Source organism: Haliotis rubra, unplaced genomic scaffold, assembly GCF_003918875.1.
Source record: "Haliotis rubra isolate DU_JTF1 unplaced genomic scaffold, ASM391887v1 Scf834, whole genome shotgun sequence".
Classification (NCBI taxonomy): Eukaryota; Metazoa; Mollusca; class Gastropoda; order Lepetellida; family Haliotidae; genus Haliotis; species Haliotis rubra.
This window is the reverse complement of record NW_025767562.1, coordinates 160,762-175,259: the sequence shown is the minus strand read 5'-3', so window position 1 is coordinate 175,259 and position 14,498 is coordinate 160,762. Positions and strand designations below refer to the sequence as shown.

The 14,498-nt window shown below is 41.6% G+C and overlaps 1 protein-coding gene across 2 annotated transcripts in view; it reads left to right on the top strand.

Annotated features, from left to right (window-relative positions):
• LOC124262387 overlaps positions 1–14,498 on the top strand; it is a 44,498-nt gene that overhangs the window by 23,752 nt on the left and 6,248 nt on the right. Inside the window, exons 1-3 of one of the 2 annotated variants that reach the window (XM_046696868.1) lie at positions 5,233–6,071; positions 11,250–11,334; positions 11,875–12,074. In XM_046696868.1, coding sequence (XP_046552824.1) covers positions 5,766–6,071; positions 11,250–11,334; positions 11,875–12,074 — 591 coding nt within the window. In that variant the 5' untranslated portion in view covers positions 5,233–5,765. Of the gene's footprint in view, positions 1–5,232; positions 6,072–11,249; positions 11,335–11,874; positions 12,075–14,498 lie in introns of those variants that run through there. The other variant, XM_046696869.1, reaches the window with a different exon arrangement.

Here is a 14,498-nt window from a genome sequence, read left to right as displayed (position 1 = left end):
TACCCATTAATGCCGAGCGCCAGACAGGGACCAACAAGTACCATATTTTAACGTCTTTTGGTATGACGCGGTCGGGGATCGAACCCGCGACCTTCCGCTCTCCAGGCGGACGCTCTAACCACTACACCACGGAGGCGGTCCCTCCAAGTAAGGAAGGTTAACAATATATTGATGACAATATATGGATGAACAAATTCTTTATTACAGTGAGAGGGACGTTTCGGTGTGAGCAAGTGAATGAAAACTGTGTTAGAACCTACACCGAAACGTCGCTCTCACTGTAGTAAAGAAGATCATCCATGTGTTAAGACTTCCAAGTGTCAGAGAGTTTGTCCAAACATTTAGTGCCCTATATGTTAAATATTTATATGCCTGGTCACTTTTCCCAAACTGGCATAGAAATAATTGCTGGTGTACTTACTGCTTGAATAATAAATGTGTTTATCCCAGCGAGAAGTACAGACTGTGTTACTGGATCCGTACAGCCACAGAAGAGCACGTCATACGATACGACAACCAGTCTTAAAATCGGAGAAGTAACTGGAATAGCAGAGCCTGACGCAATTGCAGTCTTCGGCATTTGCTGAATAGCATTGAATGATACTTGTAACTTACACCGATGTATTCGTTAATCAATGAATAGATTGACTGAATGCTAAAATGAGTTTTTTATTCTTCTTTGTTAAAACAATGGCTTAAATATTTTATGTTGCAGGTGTTTCAAACCGACTCCCTTGACATCGATGGACAAAGGTGTTATTGGTAAACAACGACTGAGAACCTCATTCACCCCTCCAACCCTCTCCAATATCAAAGATCAAAGGAGCTTTCGGTATTTTATCAGGTAATACAGTACACTGTTTGCATGACGTCACACTTTATCTTACCTTCATGAAAAATCCCGCTGCCATGGTAACCGCTAAACACTCCGCGAGAAGCTGTATCGCTAACAATCGTATGAAGTCATAATATGGCATGCAGGGACCGGAGTTGGGAAACCGTTCGATTAGCTGTTTTTGAGTTCACATGTACACCTTTATTTTATCGACTTTCACTGCATTATTTAAACTATTGTATACATTGAATCGTTTGCACGCTCAACTTAAACATAATCAACCATTTTTATAGCAGTTTTAAACTTGTCAGAATATGTTTCAGTGATTTTAAAAATCCAGTCGAGAGACAGAGGCCATTTTGTTAACATGCCATATAGTCGGAAGCGATCTTCAAAATATAATCAAATTATATTTTGTACATTTAATATGGCGGTAAGGTCAATACGTTGTATGCTTCTCCCTCGGGTAATACGGTCTGACGTACGCCTTTTTGTAGCAGTGTCATCCCTCGCCTACCGGTTCGGGTGACACTGCTACATTAGATCGTACTAGCCTCGAGCGAAGCATACGAATATATACTGAAAGGCAAATATCGTAATATTGGAAATGACATTTAAGTATCAATGGACTATTTGAACCTATTTGTTTTAAATATACGCCGGAAGTCAAGTTTGAGGAAAACATGAATCATGGTCGTGTAGCCTGTATTGCCCAAATAAAGTATTGTTTGAGATTGAGGTTTGAAATGTTTTTGTTTGAGGAAAGGGAGGAGTTTGCACAGACACAACATTGAAATCGAGATGCACGTGCATCATGCATGCATGCATTCAGGCAAAACTTACCGGTTTGAATGGCAGTCGTCCACTTGTTTTTTTAACACAGCAGCTATGGCTAGGTCTTCCATGAGACCGTTCTGAAAGCAAGGTACTGATACCTTTATATTGTTAAGGGGGCACGAACTGGTTATAATGACGGTCGACACATGTCATCGTATCCAAATTGCGTAGGTTGATGCTCATGCTGTTGATCACTAGTTCTCTGATCCAGACTCGATTATTTACAGACTGCTGGTATATTGCTTGCTGAGTGCCACGTTGAACAGCAAACCAGCCAACAACAATGACAGCCTGGCTTCCGCGTCAGGACAGGGAACCTTCACTGAGATTGAGTGAGTTAAATTCCACAGTATGTCACATTGGCGGTTCCAGAAAGGGGTTGGGGGGATGTTCAGGGGGTTCTAACAACCCCACCCCTTTTGGAAAATCACTAAAGACCACATTGAAGTTAAGTTTCTGCTTTGGCGGGTTCAGGGGGTTCGAGGTTGTCGCTGGAGATTTTAATACCTCCATATTTGTTTTGTTTTACTTTTACAGAATGTATTCTATATTTGTGAGAAAAGCACTGAAAATGTAAAACCATCCATATTACAATGTCATTCGTCCGTTAGAGACAGTGCGCTGGTACCATGTGGGTTTTAGTAAATATGCGTAATATACTAAGCAGCAAAAGAAACCTCAGTTTGGAATTTTCCTTCGCAGAAACGGATTACTGTAAACGTTTTTCATGTTTTGATTGTATATTTTTGACAACATCTCCAACTTTACCTGAGCAAAGACATTCCTTCCCAAACTCAGAATGGAACCCAGGAAATGGTCTCAAAAACGCAACCTGATCTCTGGAGATGGTACGGTGTTCTCCATGTTTTTCATGCAACTCATGCTGCACGTGCTGTTCACAAGGACCAGCCCTATAAAATGCACCCCCAAACCTGGTTGAAACATTCACCGACATTACAACGTCAGCAGGATGCGACAACTGAGAGGAACCAGGCGCTAGGAAGACTCGAAGCTGGCCACACTGCACAAGCCTTTGCCAATCACTTCCAGGACAACGTTCGGACCATCTACAGGCTGCAGCAACGTTTCCGGGCCACCAACACCACAAATGATCGCCCCCGTACTGGCAGACCAAGGGTGACCACAAGACGAGACCGCCATGTTGTGCGACAGCATGTACAGAATCCCTTCATGCAGACATCCGAAACAGCACGCCAGACAGTGGGAACACACGGAAGACCAATCAGTACTGATACAGTACGCCGACGTCTTAACAGCAGGAACCTTCATTGCCGTACACCTTACCGTGGACCTATCCTCACCCCTCGTCATCGCCGTGAACGTCTACAGTTTGCCCTACAACACCAAAACTGGCGATACAGGCAATGGAGAACTGTTCTGTTTACAGATGAGAGTCGGTACTGCCTATCACCTGCAGATGGCAGAACAAGAATAAGGCGACGACGTGGCCAGCGTTACTCAGACCAATGTGTTATGGAAAGAGACTCATGGGGAGGTGCAAGAATCATGGTATGGGGTGGAATAGGCCTGAACCTGAGTGTGGGTCCTGTGGTGTTCCAGAACCTTGGTCCAGGGAGAGGAGGCGGCATCACAGCGGTGCGCTACATCGACCAAGCTCTCAGACCCCACGTCATACCACATTTCACACATCACCGGAACAACATTTTCCAGCATGATAACGCCCGGGCCCATACTGCCAGAGCTACACGGGACTTCCTACAGCAGAACGGTGTCAACATTATTCAGTCGCCAGCCCTGATTTAAACCCAATTGAACATCTTTGGGATGAAATTCAGAGGAGACTGAATAATGTCATACCAAGGCCGAACACAGCCGATTTACTGCGCCAGGATTTCTCAGAGTGTGGTTCCAGGTTCACGTAATGTTTTAAAATTGTGTTGAGTGTCAAGATATTGTACACAAAAAAATGTTTTTGATCCACTTATTATGTCCATATCTAATTTTGAATTCGTACTGACGTTTTTTTGCTGCTGAGTATATATCTTGGACAGACTCTCCTAACACTGCATTGAGTGGCTTATGTATGTGTTCTAGCTAGTATCTAACATGAAAACAACGAAAGTATCGCTGCATCTAACGATACTGTACATGCCATAAGTACTTTCATTTGGAAGAATAATTTCGTTTCCTAAATATACTATCCCCAAAAAGAAACGCAAGTGTGAGTGGATGTCTACATGCAGGAATCCAACGTCAAATTTCGTCCCAGAAGGTTCAATGGTAGACATATCCGGGGAACGAGACGGCAATGGAAGAACATTAACGTTGTTCTGAGCCAGATAATCCATCGACACCCTTGCTGTGTGAGGGCTGTAAACGTTGCTGGCCTTGTTGACCTGTCAAACTTGGCTGCACATATGGCCGTTGGCAGTGGATTCCAGCAGCCGAAGACGGCACCTAATCCTATCGCTGGACACTCACTGTCTGCTCCCCTTGACCCATGAACTAAGGCTGCTGTTACTGTTGCTGCTTGAGTTCGGTTCCTTAGATGAGTGGCCGTGATGTTGCTGGAATATTGCTGAAAGCGGCGTAAAACCAAACTCAGTCAGTCAGCCTTAGATGAGTGACCTGGATGAACGGATCTTGCGCATGAGTTGTCACCCGTGCCCGTCTGGTACGGGACGTTCAGCAGCAACCCCGGTTTGCTGATGATGTTGAGCAAGTTGTGTAATGGTGGAAAGATTGTCTAGCTACAGCGGTTGCAGAGCTACCTCCGTGCAACTTTCCAATGGTCATTCCCCTCCGCTCAGTTGTTAGTCCAGGCATCGTTTGTTTGTCGTGTACACCTCCTAGCGTCAATACAGAACTGTTTTTTGACACAAACCTTTATAAAGGATACCTCAGAGTGAAATGCATGCTTTCCATCCAGAAACGTCGATGCACGTGCTAAAATTATGGTTTTGCTGCACTATGGGTGTGTTTGTCTGACCGTTTCGTATGGACGTCAAATTGCCTCGCATCATCTCATATGAGATCATTACGTCACTTTACCATGAACGTTCCATAAACATGAACGCTTACTTTCATGAGATTTCATTTTTTTTAAACTTGCGTTTCTTTTGCTATTCAGTATATATAAACGAAAACTGTCTTTTTTCAAACTGACATGAACGGATGATCCATCAAAATAATGACCAAACAGAAATCAGGTCGGAATATATCCTGACTGAAAGGAAATCACATGCTGCCTTGTGTTTTAATCTCTTGCTGCAAGAAGATTGCAACTGTAATTTCTTATTTGATGATACCGTGCTTGGGTCATGCGATCGTTGGTAAAATATCCTATCAGCCTTGGTAATGGATCCAGGTTTGTCAGCTCAATCTCCATATCCCTGTGTTCCAAAAATGGATTTCCCCAGCTGATGTGAATAAGCTGTGTTTGTCAAGTCATCAGTTTCTATTCCGAACTCAAGAGCTTAACAAACGCTATGTGACTGAGTAACTATTCAACCGCACAGTTCAATTCAGCTGCGATTGATTTTTCTGCCTGTAAACTTTTCCGTGTATCATTTGGAACAAACGATTACCGTGTATCAAACGGGAAGCAGTGGTTGCAGGCTTGTTTGCCTGGTACAATTAGCTCCGTTCAAACGGCGCTGCTCAAATGACAAGAAGGGAACGGTGACTGTATTGACGTTTGAACAATGAATCACACAGCTAACACTGTGTGATTTTGTCGACGTTCTTCTTCAACCAAATATTATTTATTTGCCTGTGACAATGAGATCTAAGACGCTCTACTGTGGACCAGTACATAATTTATTACAAATGTCAAGTCATACCGTTATGGGGGAATACACAATCCTTTTTAGCTAAAGACTGGTTTCATATGGCCATCAGGTGAAGAACGTACGTGGAGACAACAACTCACAAGAGGTGCATTTACTTGTTTCTTGCCTGAAGACATAAGGACGAATGGACATGTCCTGATTTGACTATATTTGTTTTCAGTGGCCATAGGCTTCAGCTTTTCGGATACAGTTTGTGGTTTGTTAAACGTTAATTAAGAATACATTTAACTTATCTTTATGATTTCTCAGAAATCAGGAAGATGCATTTTACACTTTTCACCGGAGTCCTTGTCCTATCTTGTATAGGATTGGGTTGTTGTGGCACTTGCTTCGACGCATCTTCTGTTCTGGAGACAGATGCACACATGGAACATTACGTATTTAGGAAAGTGAAGTCATCGTCCGTCTATTCCTGTGCCTCAGAATGTCTGATGTCATCAGTCTGCATGTCCTTCAACTTTGAGACCAGAACTCGCACCTGTGGACTCAACAGCAACAGCAGCAATCAGGTGGCCATCACAAGCCAACCAGGATTTCTCTACAGCGACATCAGCAACTGGCCAAAGGTACTGATACGTTATACTTTATCAGTTACTCCATATTGTCCTTGAGCATTAATTCTCGCTTATCTTGTGTGATGTGAAAACACAGAATAGGTCAATTGCATTACATTTAGCTGTCTACCTGGTTTGTATCTGCTTTACATTAACGACGCAAACCCGTTGTTATGTTTAGTAAATATAAGCTCTCGGCATATAACACCTCACCTGGAAACCTGAGTTATCTCAGGACATCTTTCTTGGCTACTAGAGTTTCCACGAGACAAACCAAGTTACAGATTCCGCTAACCAAAGTTGAGCATTTCAACTAACAACAAAACCTGTCCTAAGGTGTACTACCAAATGGATGCCAGGCAGAGACATGTTTTAAGTTGTACGATTGATATTCTGCGTTTCCACATCTCCCACCGCCCATCAAATGGAGAAGTTATTAGACAACCATATTATGACTTGATCAAATATACCGGCCCGAGCATCGCCTCTTAGGACAAGCCATGGTTGCTGAAGACCAATTTTTACCCGTTTCTTCTAGGGTTGTTAAAGTGACATTACACTATTGCCGTTGCTTTGGAAACATGCTCAGTAGTTTACATAGATCTTCTTACCCCTCCGATTCTCAAGTTTGTTGAGTTTGGCTATGAGGTTGGGTGAAATTGGGTTAACGTCGTGCTTGAGAATATTTCACTCATATGACGACGTGCATGCGTGTGTATGTGTATGTGCGGCTGCTTGTACTAGCCCAGACTTACGCTGGTTTTATAGTGCTAGCGCACTGAGATACAGTTTGGCTATGAAAGACACACAAGCTATAGATGGCATTAACTGGATGATCATTGATGGGTTCGTTGCTGAAGAATGTTTTCACTTTTTATTGTATAAATTGTTTTCGTCAATTGACTGAGATATTGCCGATGTGACGTTAAATATTAACTCACTCACTCACTCGTTGCTGAAAAGTGGTTGCGTCTGGGATCGTATCAAAGTTGATCCCCTGAATGTTCTTAAACTATTGTCTTCTGGATTAATAACATGTGTGAATGTATCTCTTCTCAAACCATAACCAATACCCAAATATGTTTAATATCCTCTGGATATATTTAACCAAGCTAAATGACATAGAAAACGTAAAACCTCATAGAACGAAAGTATGGTAATAAAGTCATGCGTCGATGCTGACATTGTTATTGATAGTTTTGGCCAGTGGTGGTATTCACATCCACATCAAGGATGCAGGTTCTGGTATTCCCCTCAACACTGAGCGTCACAATACTACCAACACACTTTTGTCTCGACAAGCGTTGAGTACATCATATCATCAAGAAAGTGTCTTTAGCAAACTGTTCTCTTTTATTGAAAGGAATTTCTTCAGTAATAAAACAAATAAATAAATTAATGTGTACTAACAATGGCCTCACATTTAAAGTTGTATCTCCACTATTTCTCCCAGAGGTCAATAGCGTATTGGCAGCTATAATCAGAACCTGAACCTTTTAAACAAATTGGGCTGTTATCAATTTATGGGAGCAGGTGTGTGACCATTCAGCTTCATTGATCCATTGGCTTTTCAAGATAGAAGGTGCATGCCGAACAACAAGACCATGACATTAGCTCAGGTCAGCTGTTTTATGCCAATGAATTTTCAAATTTTATTTTTCACCCGGGTGGGTCCGTTTGTTTTCAAGGATCCTGATGGCAGGATGAACAAAATTTCAAATGCGTGGTGTAACAGGAGGATCCTGCCCAGGTCCGCAGGATTCAGGGAGTTAAAGTCACAAAGACAACAAAACACAAAAGTTTGTAAACAAAATCAATCTATTTCAAACTGAACAAATATATATCATATAAACAACAATCAACAAATTTATATAAACAACAAAAACAGTAATGCCTCCAAAGATCCTAAGAAAAGTGAAACCCTATTAGAAATACCTATTCCATTGACCCTGATCTTAATCCAACTTAATTCCTCAAAATAATAATCCCTGCCCAAAAAAACAATAAACTACCAAACATTATCTAACCCAAAGTTTATTTCTTCTTTAAACTAAAACTGAAAGAAACTTAAAACTCTGTTTACCTAGTCTACAGATACAAAAACAAATTTAACTACCAAAAATTATCTAACCCAAACTTTATTTCTTCTTTAAACTAAAACTGAAAGAAACTCTGTTTGCCTAGTCTACAGATACGCTAGTGAATTTCACCTTTAAAGCCTCAGTAAGACCCCAGAGCCCAGACTAGAAAATAATCTGCCCTTTTATACCCAAACCTACAACTCTAACCCCATAAAATTAATGCTCTGAAAATTACCCAATAAATGCCTACAGAAGAACAGTTCAATGGACTGATCCATCTGCTCATGAGATGCTCCTGCACTGGTCCATCCCATTGCACATCAACGGGGAGAAGCATACAAGGCACATGCCTAGTGGGTCCTTACCCCTCAAGAGCTAAATGGACCAGCCCATAGAAGCCTAAGCCTGATGTATTTGTTTAGTCTTGCCTAGGCCTTGCCTAACCCTGTGCCAACCCTGAAAAACAAGCCTAATTTCTACAAAGAAAATAACCCTACCATCAAAGTGGTGTCGCACCCACTGAAACTGGATCAGTACAGGTACGTATTTTCTAAACAGTGGCCTATTCGAATATTCGCTTTAAATATGATGACAGAAATGGAAAGTTGTGTAGAGTGATGGTAATATGTGGAAACGAATGTGGAAGGACCAGGAGTAACTTGTGGAACACATCACGTTGTATGGTATAAACGCGATCAACACCGGGTCGTGCCCTCGTGTTCAGAGAACTTTGACCATTGCAGAATCTGGCCCAGACTGCCTGACGTAGTAGGTGGCTTTGATGTCTTCAAAACGTCTCAGGATTATATTCATGACGTGCTTCATGATGGGAAGATCAATAATAATAATAATAATAATAATAATACACAAGATTTGTATAGCGCCTTATTTGCTTTTTTAAAAAACACTCTAAGGCGCTTAACATATAAAATACTGTATATACAGGTGGTATACAAGTGATGCTAAAAGATGAAACATCTAACACATGGTAAAAACACATACAAGGAGTAACATTCTACACAGTGATAAAACCAGTGATACATTATATGGAATAAGCAGCTTTAAAAAGATGAGTTTTAAGAGCTTTCTTAAAAATGTCCAGTGAGGATGAATTTCTTAGGCTAATTGGTAAACTGTTCCAAAGATTTGCTGAAATGCTGTCAAAACATCTGTGGCCATACGTTACTGTACGTGTCTTTGGTTGACAGAGACGGGATTCAGATTCTGATCTGAGTGACCTGGTTGGATGATACCTGACATTACATTTCTCTTTTGATGGTTATCTCCCCTTGTTTCTGTCTTCATGAGTACTCATGTTTCATGGCTGCCTTTTCGTTACTCCCTATTATGATTCCTTGCTTATAACTAGATTGACGTCTAAAAGAACGGGCGTCACTGGATTAGTATGCAGACGATTTCCATTGCCATCTACCTTGGGGGCATATTTTCAAAAACATGAATGTTCGTTTGTTCTGGGGGCGGTGGGATAGCCTAGTGGTTAAGGCGTTGGCTCGTCACGCCGAAGACCCGGGTTCGAATCCCCACATGGGTACAATGTGTGAAGCCTATTTCTGGTGTCCCCCGCCGTGATGTTGCAGGAATATTGCTAAAAGCGGCGTAAAACTAAACTCAGTCAGTCAGTCAGTCTAAAAGAACGTTATCACAGTTTATTTGTGTGTTGTTCAACGCTGCACTCAGCAATGTTACATGTATATGGCTGCGGTCTGTAAATACTAGAGTCTGGAGGAGACAATCCACTGATCAACATCATGAGCATCGATCCGTAAACGCAACTGGTTGGTTTGTTTTGGTCTTTAAGGCCGCACTCGTCAATATTAGAGCTATGTGGCGGCGGTCTGGGGTACAATGACACGTGTCAACCGAGTTAGCAAATCTGACGACAAACATTGCTGAAGAACAATTTAATCCGGATCTTCGCAGGTTTTCTGCCAAAGTGACTGAAGAACATGTGCTCAACCGTAACACTAGTGAGCAGAACACGCTTCCCGTTTTTGCAACTTAAAGTCTCGTCACATTTTTTATACTCATTCTCTTAGTCTATTTAGCCTTTTAGGTCGAATAACATATGATGCAACAGGCGAATGACAGACTACTATCTAAGTATTGAACAGACATACACATAAGCTTGGTACCGTACATACATACATACATACATACATACATACATACATACATACATACATACATACATACATACATACATACATACATACATACATACATACATACATACATACATACATACATACATACATACATACATACATACATACATACATACATATATATTGAGGGAATCAAATAAGGGAACACCACTTCATGGCAGTGTTCCTGTATTTATTCTCAGATTTCCGCCCACAGCGCTATTCATTGCTGGTGATGAAAATTGCGTTCCTTTATTTTTTGTCTCAGTATATATGTGTACGTTCCCGAGCTCTTTTGTATGTCTGTTTCACGACCGGAAATACATTCTCGCGTCAGTTAAAACCCCTGACTGGCTCGTTTTCTTGGAACACCAGCTGCTCGAGATACTGGTTTTGAAACAATTGACTTGCTTATAATGGAAACACCCTAACCACATGAATGCATTGTTTTAAACAGTACATATTTGTCACACTATTCTAGTATAAAGTACTTATTCCAATGCGAAACATATATCCATAAACTTGAAAATAATACTTAGTTAGGTCGGTGTGTATTTCGTATATCTGTTCATGATTTCAGGGTTAATCAAAAATGTAAAAAGAAAGTCAATCATAATTCTGATATAGAATCTATTTGTTTGCACTGTGATATGAATGTTGTAGAAAACGAATGCCATGTTTTCTTTATCTGTAATAGATATTTTCTGCTCCGTAATAAATCCTTTTTGTCCATCCAAAAATATTGTAAAACTGGATTAACATTGCAACAAATATTAAACACACCTGATGTAAATATATTACGTTTATATATTTGCTAAATATTTGAGCTTAAGATCTTTTTAATATAATTTTGGTCATGTGACAACGACTGTATACCTTACAATACAATTGTACCATAGGCATTGTGGTCTAAAATACGGAATAAATTTGATTGTTTTAAATAGTCACTCGCTGGCGCCTGTTCGGAGACTCCTTGTACAGCGTCCAGATGTCACGTAGATCGGCTCAGCCGTGCATCATGTGAATCAGGTAGGCTATTGGGTGAGTGAGTGAGTGAGTGAGTTTAGTTTTACGCCACACTCAGCAATATTCCAGCTATATGGCGGCGGTCTGTAAATAATGGAGTCTGGACCAGACAATCCATTGATCCACAGCATGAGCATCGATCTGCGCAACTGGGAACCAATGACATATGTCAACCAAGTCAGCGAGCCTGGCCACCCGATCCCGTTAGTCGCCTCTTACGACAAGCATAGTCGCCTTTTACGACAAGCATGGGTTACTGAAGACCAATTCTAACCCGGGACCTTCACGGGTTGGCTACGGGGTGAAACAAAATGATCTTTCTCCTTTCTATGTTCATAAACTATTACTGATATCATACAGCTGGAACTGAAATCATGTTGCATGTTGAATAGATGTTTGTCGCGAATCAGTTTACATCAAATCGGAGTGTCTGCTCTGGGAATGGAAGGGCGATTGTAAGGTCATACCAAAGAACTTAAAGGGCGGCATATTTTGTTGAAATGTTACTGTTGAAGTTTCAACTAACCCACGTTCTCTTGACAGAGTTTCAAGGCTGTGGTGCCCCGCCTACTGTTGCCAATGCTGAGGTACATTATGATGGTGTGTACGAAGGAGCGGTTGCAGTATACACTTGCGGGGGCAACTTCATGTTGTGCACCACCCGAAGCAGCAGAATGTGTCAGTCAACAGGACATTGGAATGGTTCTGTCGGCCCGTGCGCTCGGTACATCTGGGACATCCCGGTAAGATGGTCACGTGGGACAGTGTGAAGTTTGAGTACATAGCTATTAAGGATTTAACGAATGGACAGGTGAGATGGGAAGGCCGAGTACATAGCTATAATGGATTTAACAAGATGGACAGGTGAGATGGGAAGGCCGAGTACATAGCTATAATGGATTTAACAAGATGGACAGGTGAGATGGGAAGGCCGAGTACATAGCTATAATGGATTTAACAAGATGGATGGGAAGGCCGAGTACATAGCTATTAAGGAATTAACAAGATGGACAGTTGAGATGGGAAGGCTGAATATATAACTGTCAAGGATCAATTTGAAGTGTCTCTATCATTTACATTTGACCATTTATATAAATGACATTGTGTATTCGTATACGTAACCACGACGATCGGAGCCTTGCCAATTTCACTTGCCAGGTGTACAAAGGGTACCTGATCCAGAGCTTCATTTGTCAGACTTAAAATATTGTAGCAGCCACAGTTGCGGAGTAAAGAAAACTCACGGAAATAGAAATAAAGCGTTTATTTGTATATTACTTCATTAAAATAGGTAGGTTCAACAAATATTGAAATAACTATTTTCTTTTTCCCAACTAGGCCTTTTAATTGGGTCCGCTAATCATCCAAAATACCATTCTACAAGTAAAAATAACAAAACTTTGCACATTATCAACAAATCTAGAAACATGTTATAACTTACGTCACAATCAACAATGGGTGGTAGCAACTACCTGAGGCACTGTTTAGATGAGAAGATGCATTTCCACGTGCGTTGCCATAGCGATTGTGCAATTGACAATCAAAGATATTAATGAACTCGTAAAAATAGTAAACTTTCAACAAGAGTACAGACATGAAAAATATACTCTCCCAAAAAAGAAACGTTACACATTCTAACATTTGATTAATAAAAATGAGTGTGTATATTAAACATTTTCCTGATAAATTATATGTAGAAGCAGAGTAGAGGAAACTGTTTTGTAACCCAAAATGAACCGACGTCACACAAGGACAACGGAGAGAACCTCAAAGGTTAAAAACATGTCGCACAAACGCAGCAAATGTCATTGAGCACTGGATATTTGTGTTGTGCATGTATTGAGATTTGAACATTGGGGTTCTAGACTCAACGAAATCAATCGTTTGCGAATACTGAAGTGTGAAACAATGCCAAGATTATCCAATGCTCAACGTAACAACGCTATTGGCAGATTGCAAGCTGGGACCGGTCAGGCTGAGGTTGCAAGGCTACCATAAACAGGTTATGGATGCGACTCACAGCCACTGGAAGAGTGTCCGATAGACCAAGGTCAGGGCGACCAAGAGTTACCACCCCTGCTCAAGACCGATACATCCGAGTTCAACACCTCCGTGATCTGTTTCGTTCAGCCTCAGCAGTTGCAGTAAGCATCCCTGGTTGGAGGAACATCTCCAGTCAAACTGTCCGTAACCATCTACGGGAACACGGAATCCGCCCCAGACGCCCGGCAAGACGTAACGTCCTGACACAACGCCACCACAGGAAACGTCTTCAATGGCGCACGAAATAGTGAGTTAGACCAGTGCAATGGAGGAAAAACGTCTTGTTCACAGATGAGTCCGGATTTCTTTTGAGGACAGCTGATGGCACATTCTCTTCCCACAGAGATTACTTGTCATATCTTCCTACGAACCTCTGTTCTAATACGACCCTTTCATGATGCGAGTGTTCAGGATTCATGATTGGTTGCAATCAGATTTAGTTGTGCAATCAGCGACGTTGTTTCAAAAGTGATCATTCGCAAGGCCTAGGTAATTTCCGTATGCTTCGGGAAAACTAGAACCTCTTCACCTGTGCGATGCGCAAACGTGTCTTAAAGACAGAACTCAGTCATGTAAATAGCGGATCAATGGCGTTTCAATCGCCCTCGTTAAGCTAGCCATTAAATGTCTTGTGTGTCACATCAACACAAGTCCACGGCTGAGGAGGGATATTTGTGGCCCCACATTTGCTTGTATTAGTCAAGTTCGATCTAAGTCGATGTAACACGTGTTCTGATTGGATAGAAAGAAGGGAGACAATTTGTGTTGCGATTTTGTGCCGCTAGGGGATTTTTTGAGAACCGGGAAATGTGGCCGTATTAGAACAGAGGTTCGCAGAAAGATATGACAAGTAAACTCTGTGGGAAGAGAATGCTGATGGCAGAGCAGGTGTCTATCGTCGACGTAATGAACGTTATCAACGCAACTGTGTGCAGGAGGCTGATTGCTGTGGAGGTGAAAGTGTCATGGTGTGGGCAGGGATACACCATTACTTCAGGACAGAGTTGGAGCACATTCATGTGAATCTGAATGCGGTGCAATACAGAGATAACGTCTTGCAGCCCCACGTTGTGCCATTTCTAAGACGTCATGGCGGCGTGTTCCAGCAAGACAACGCCTGACCT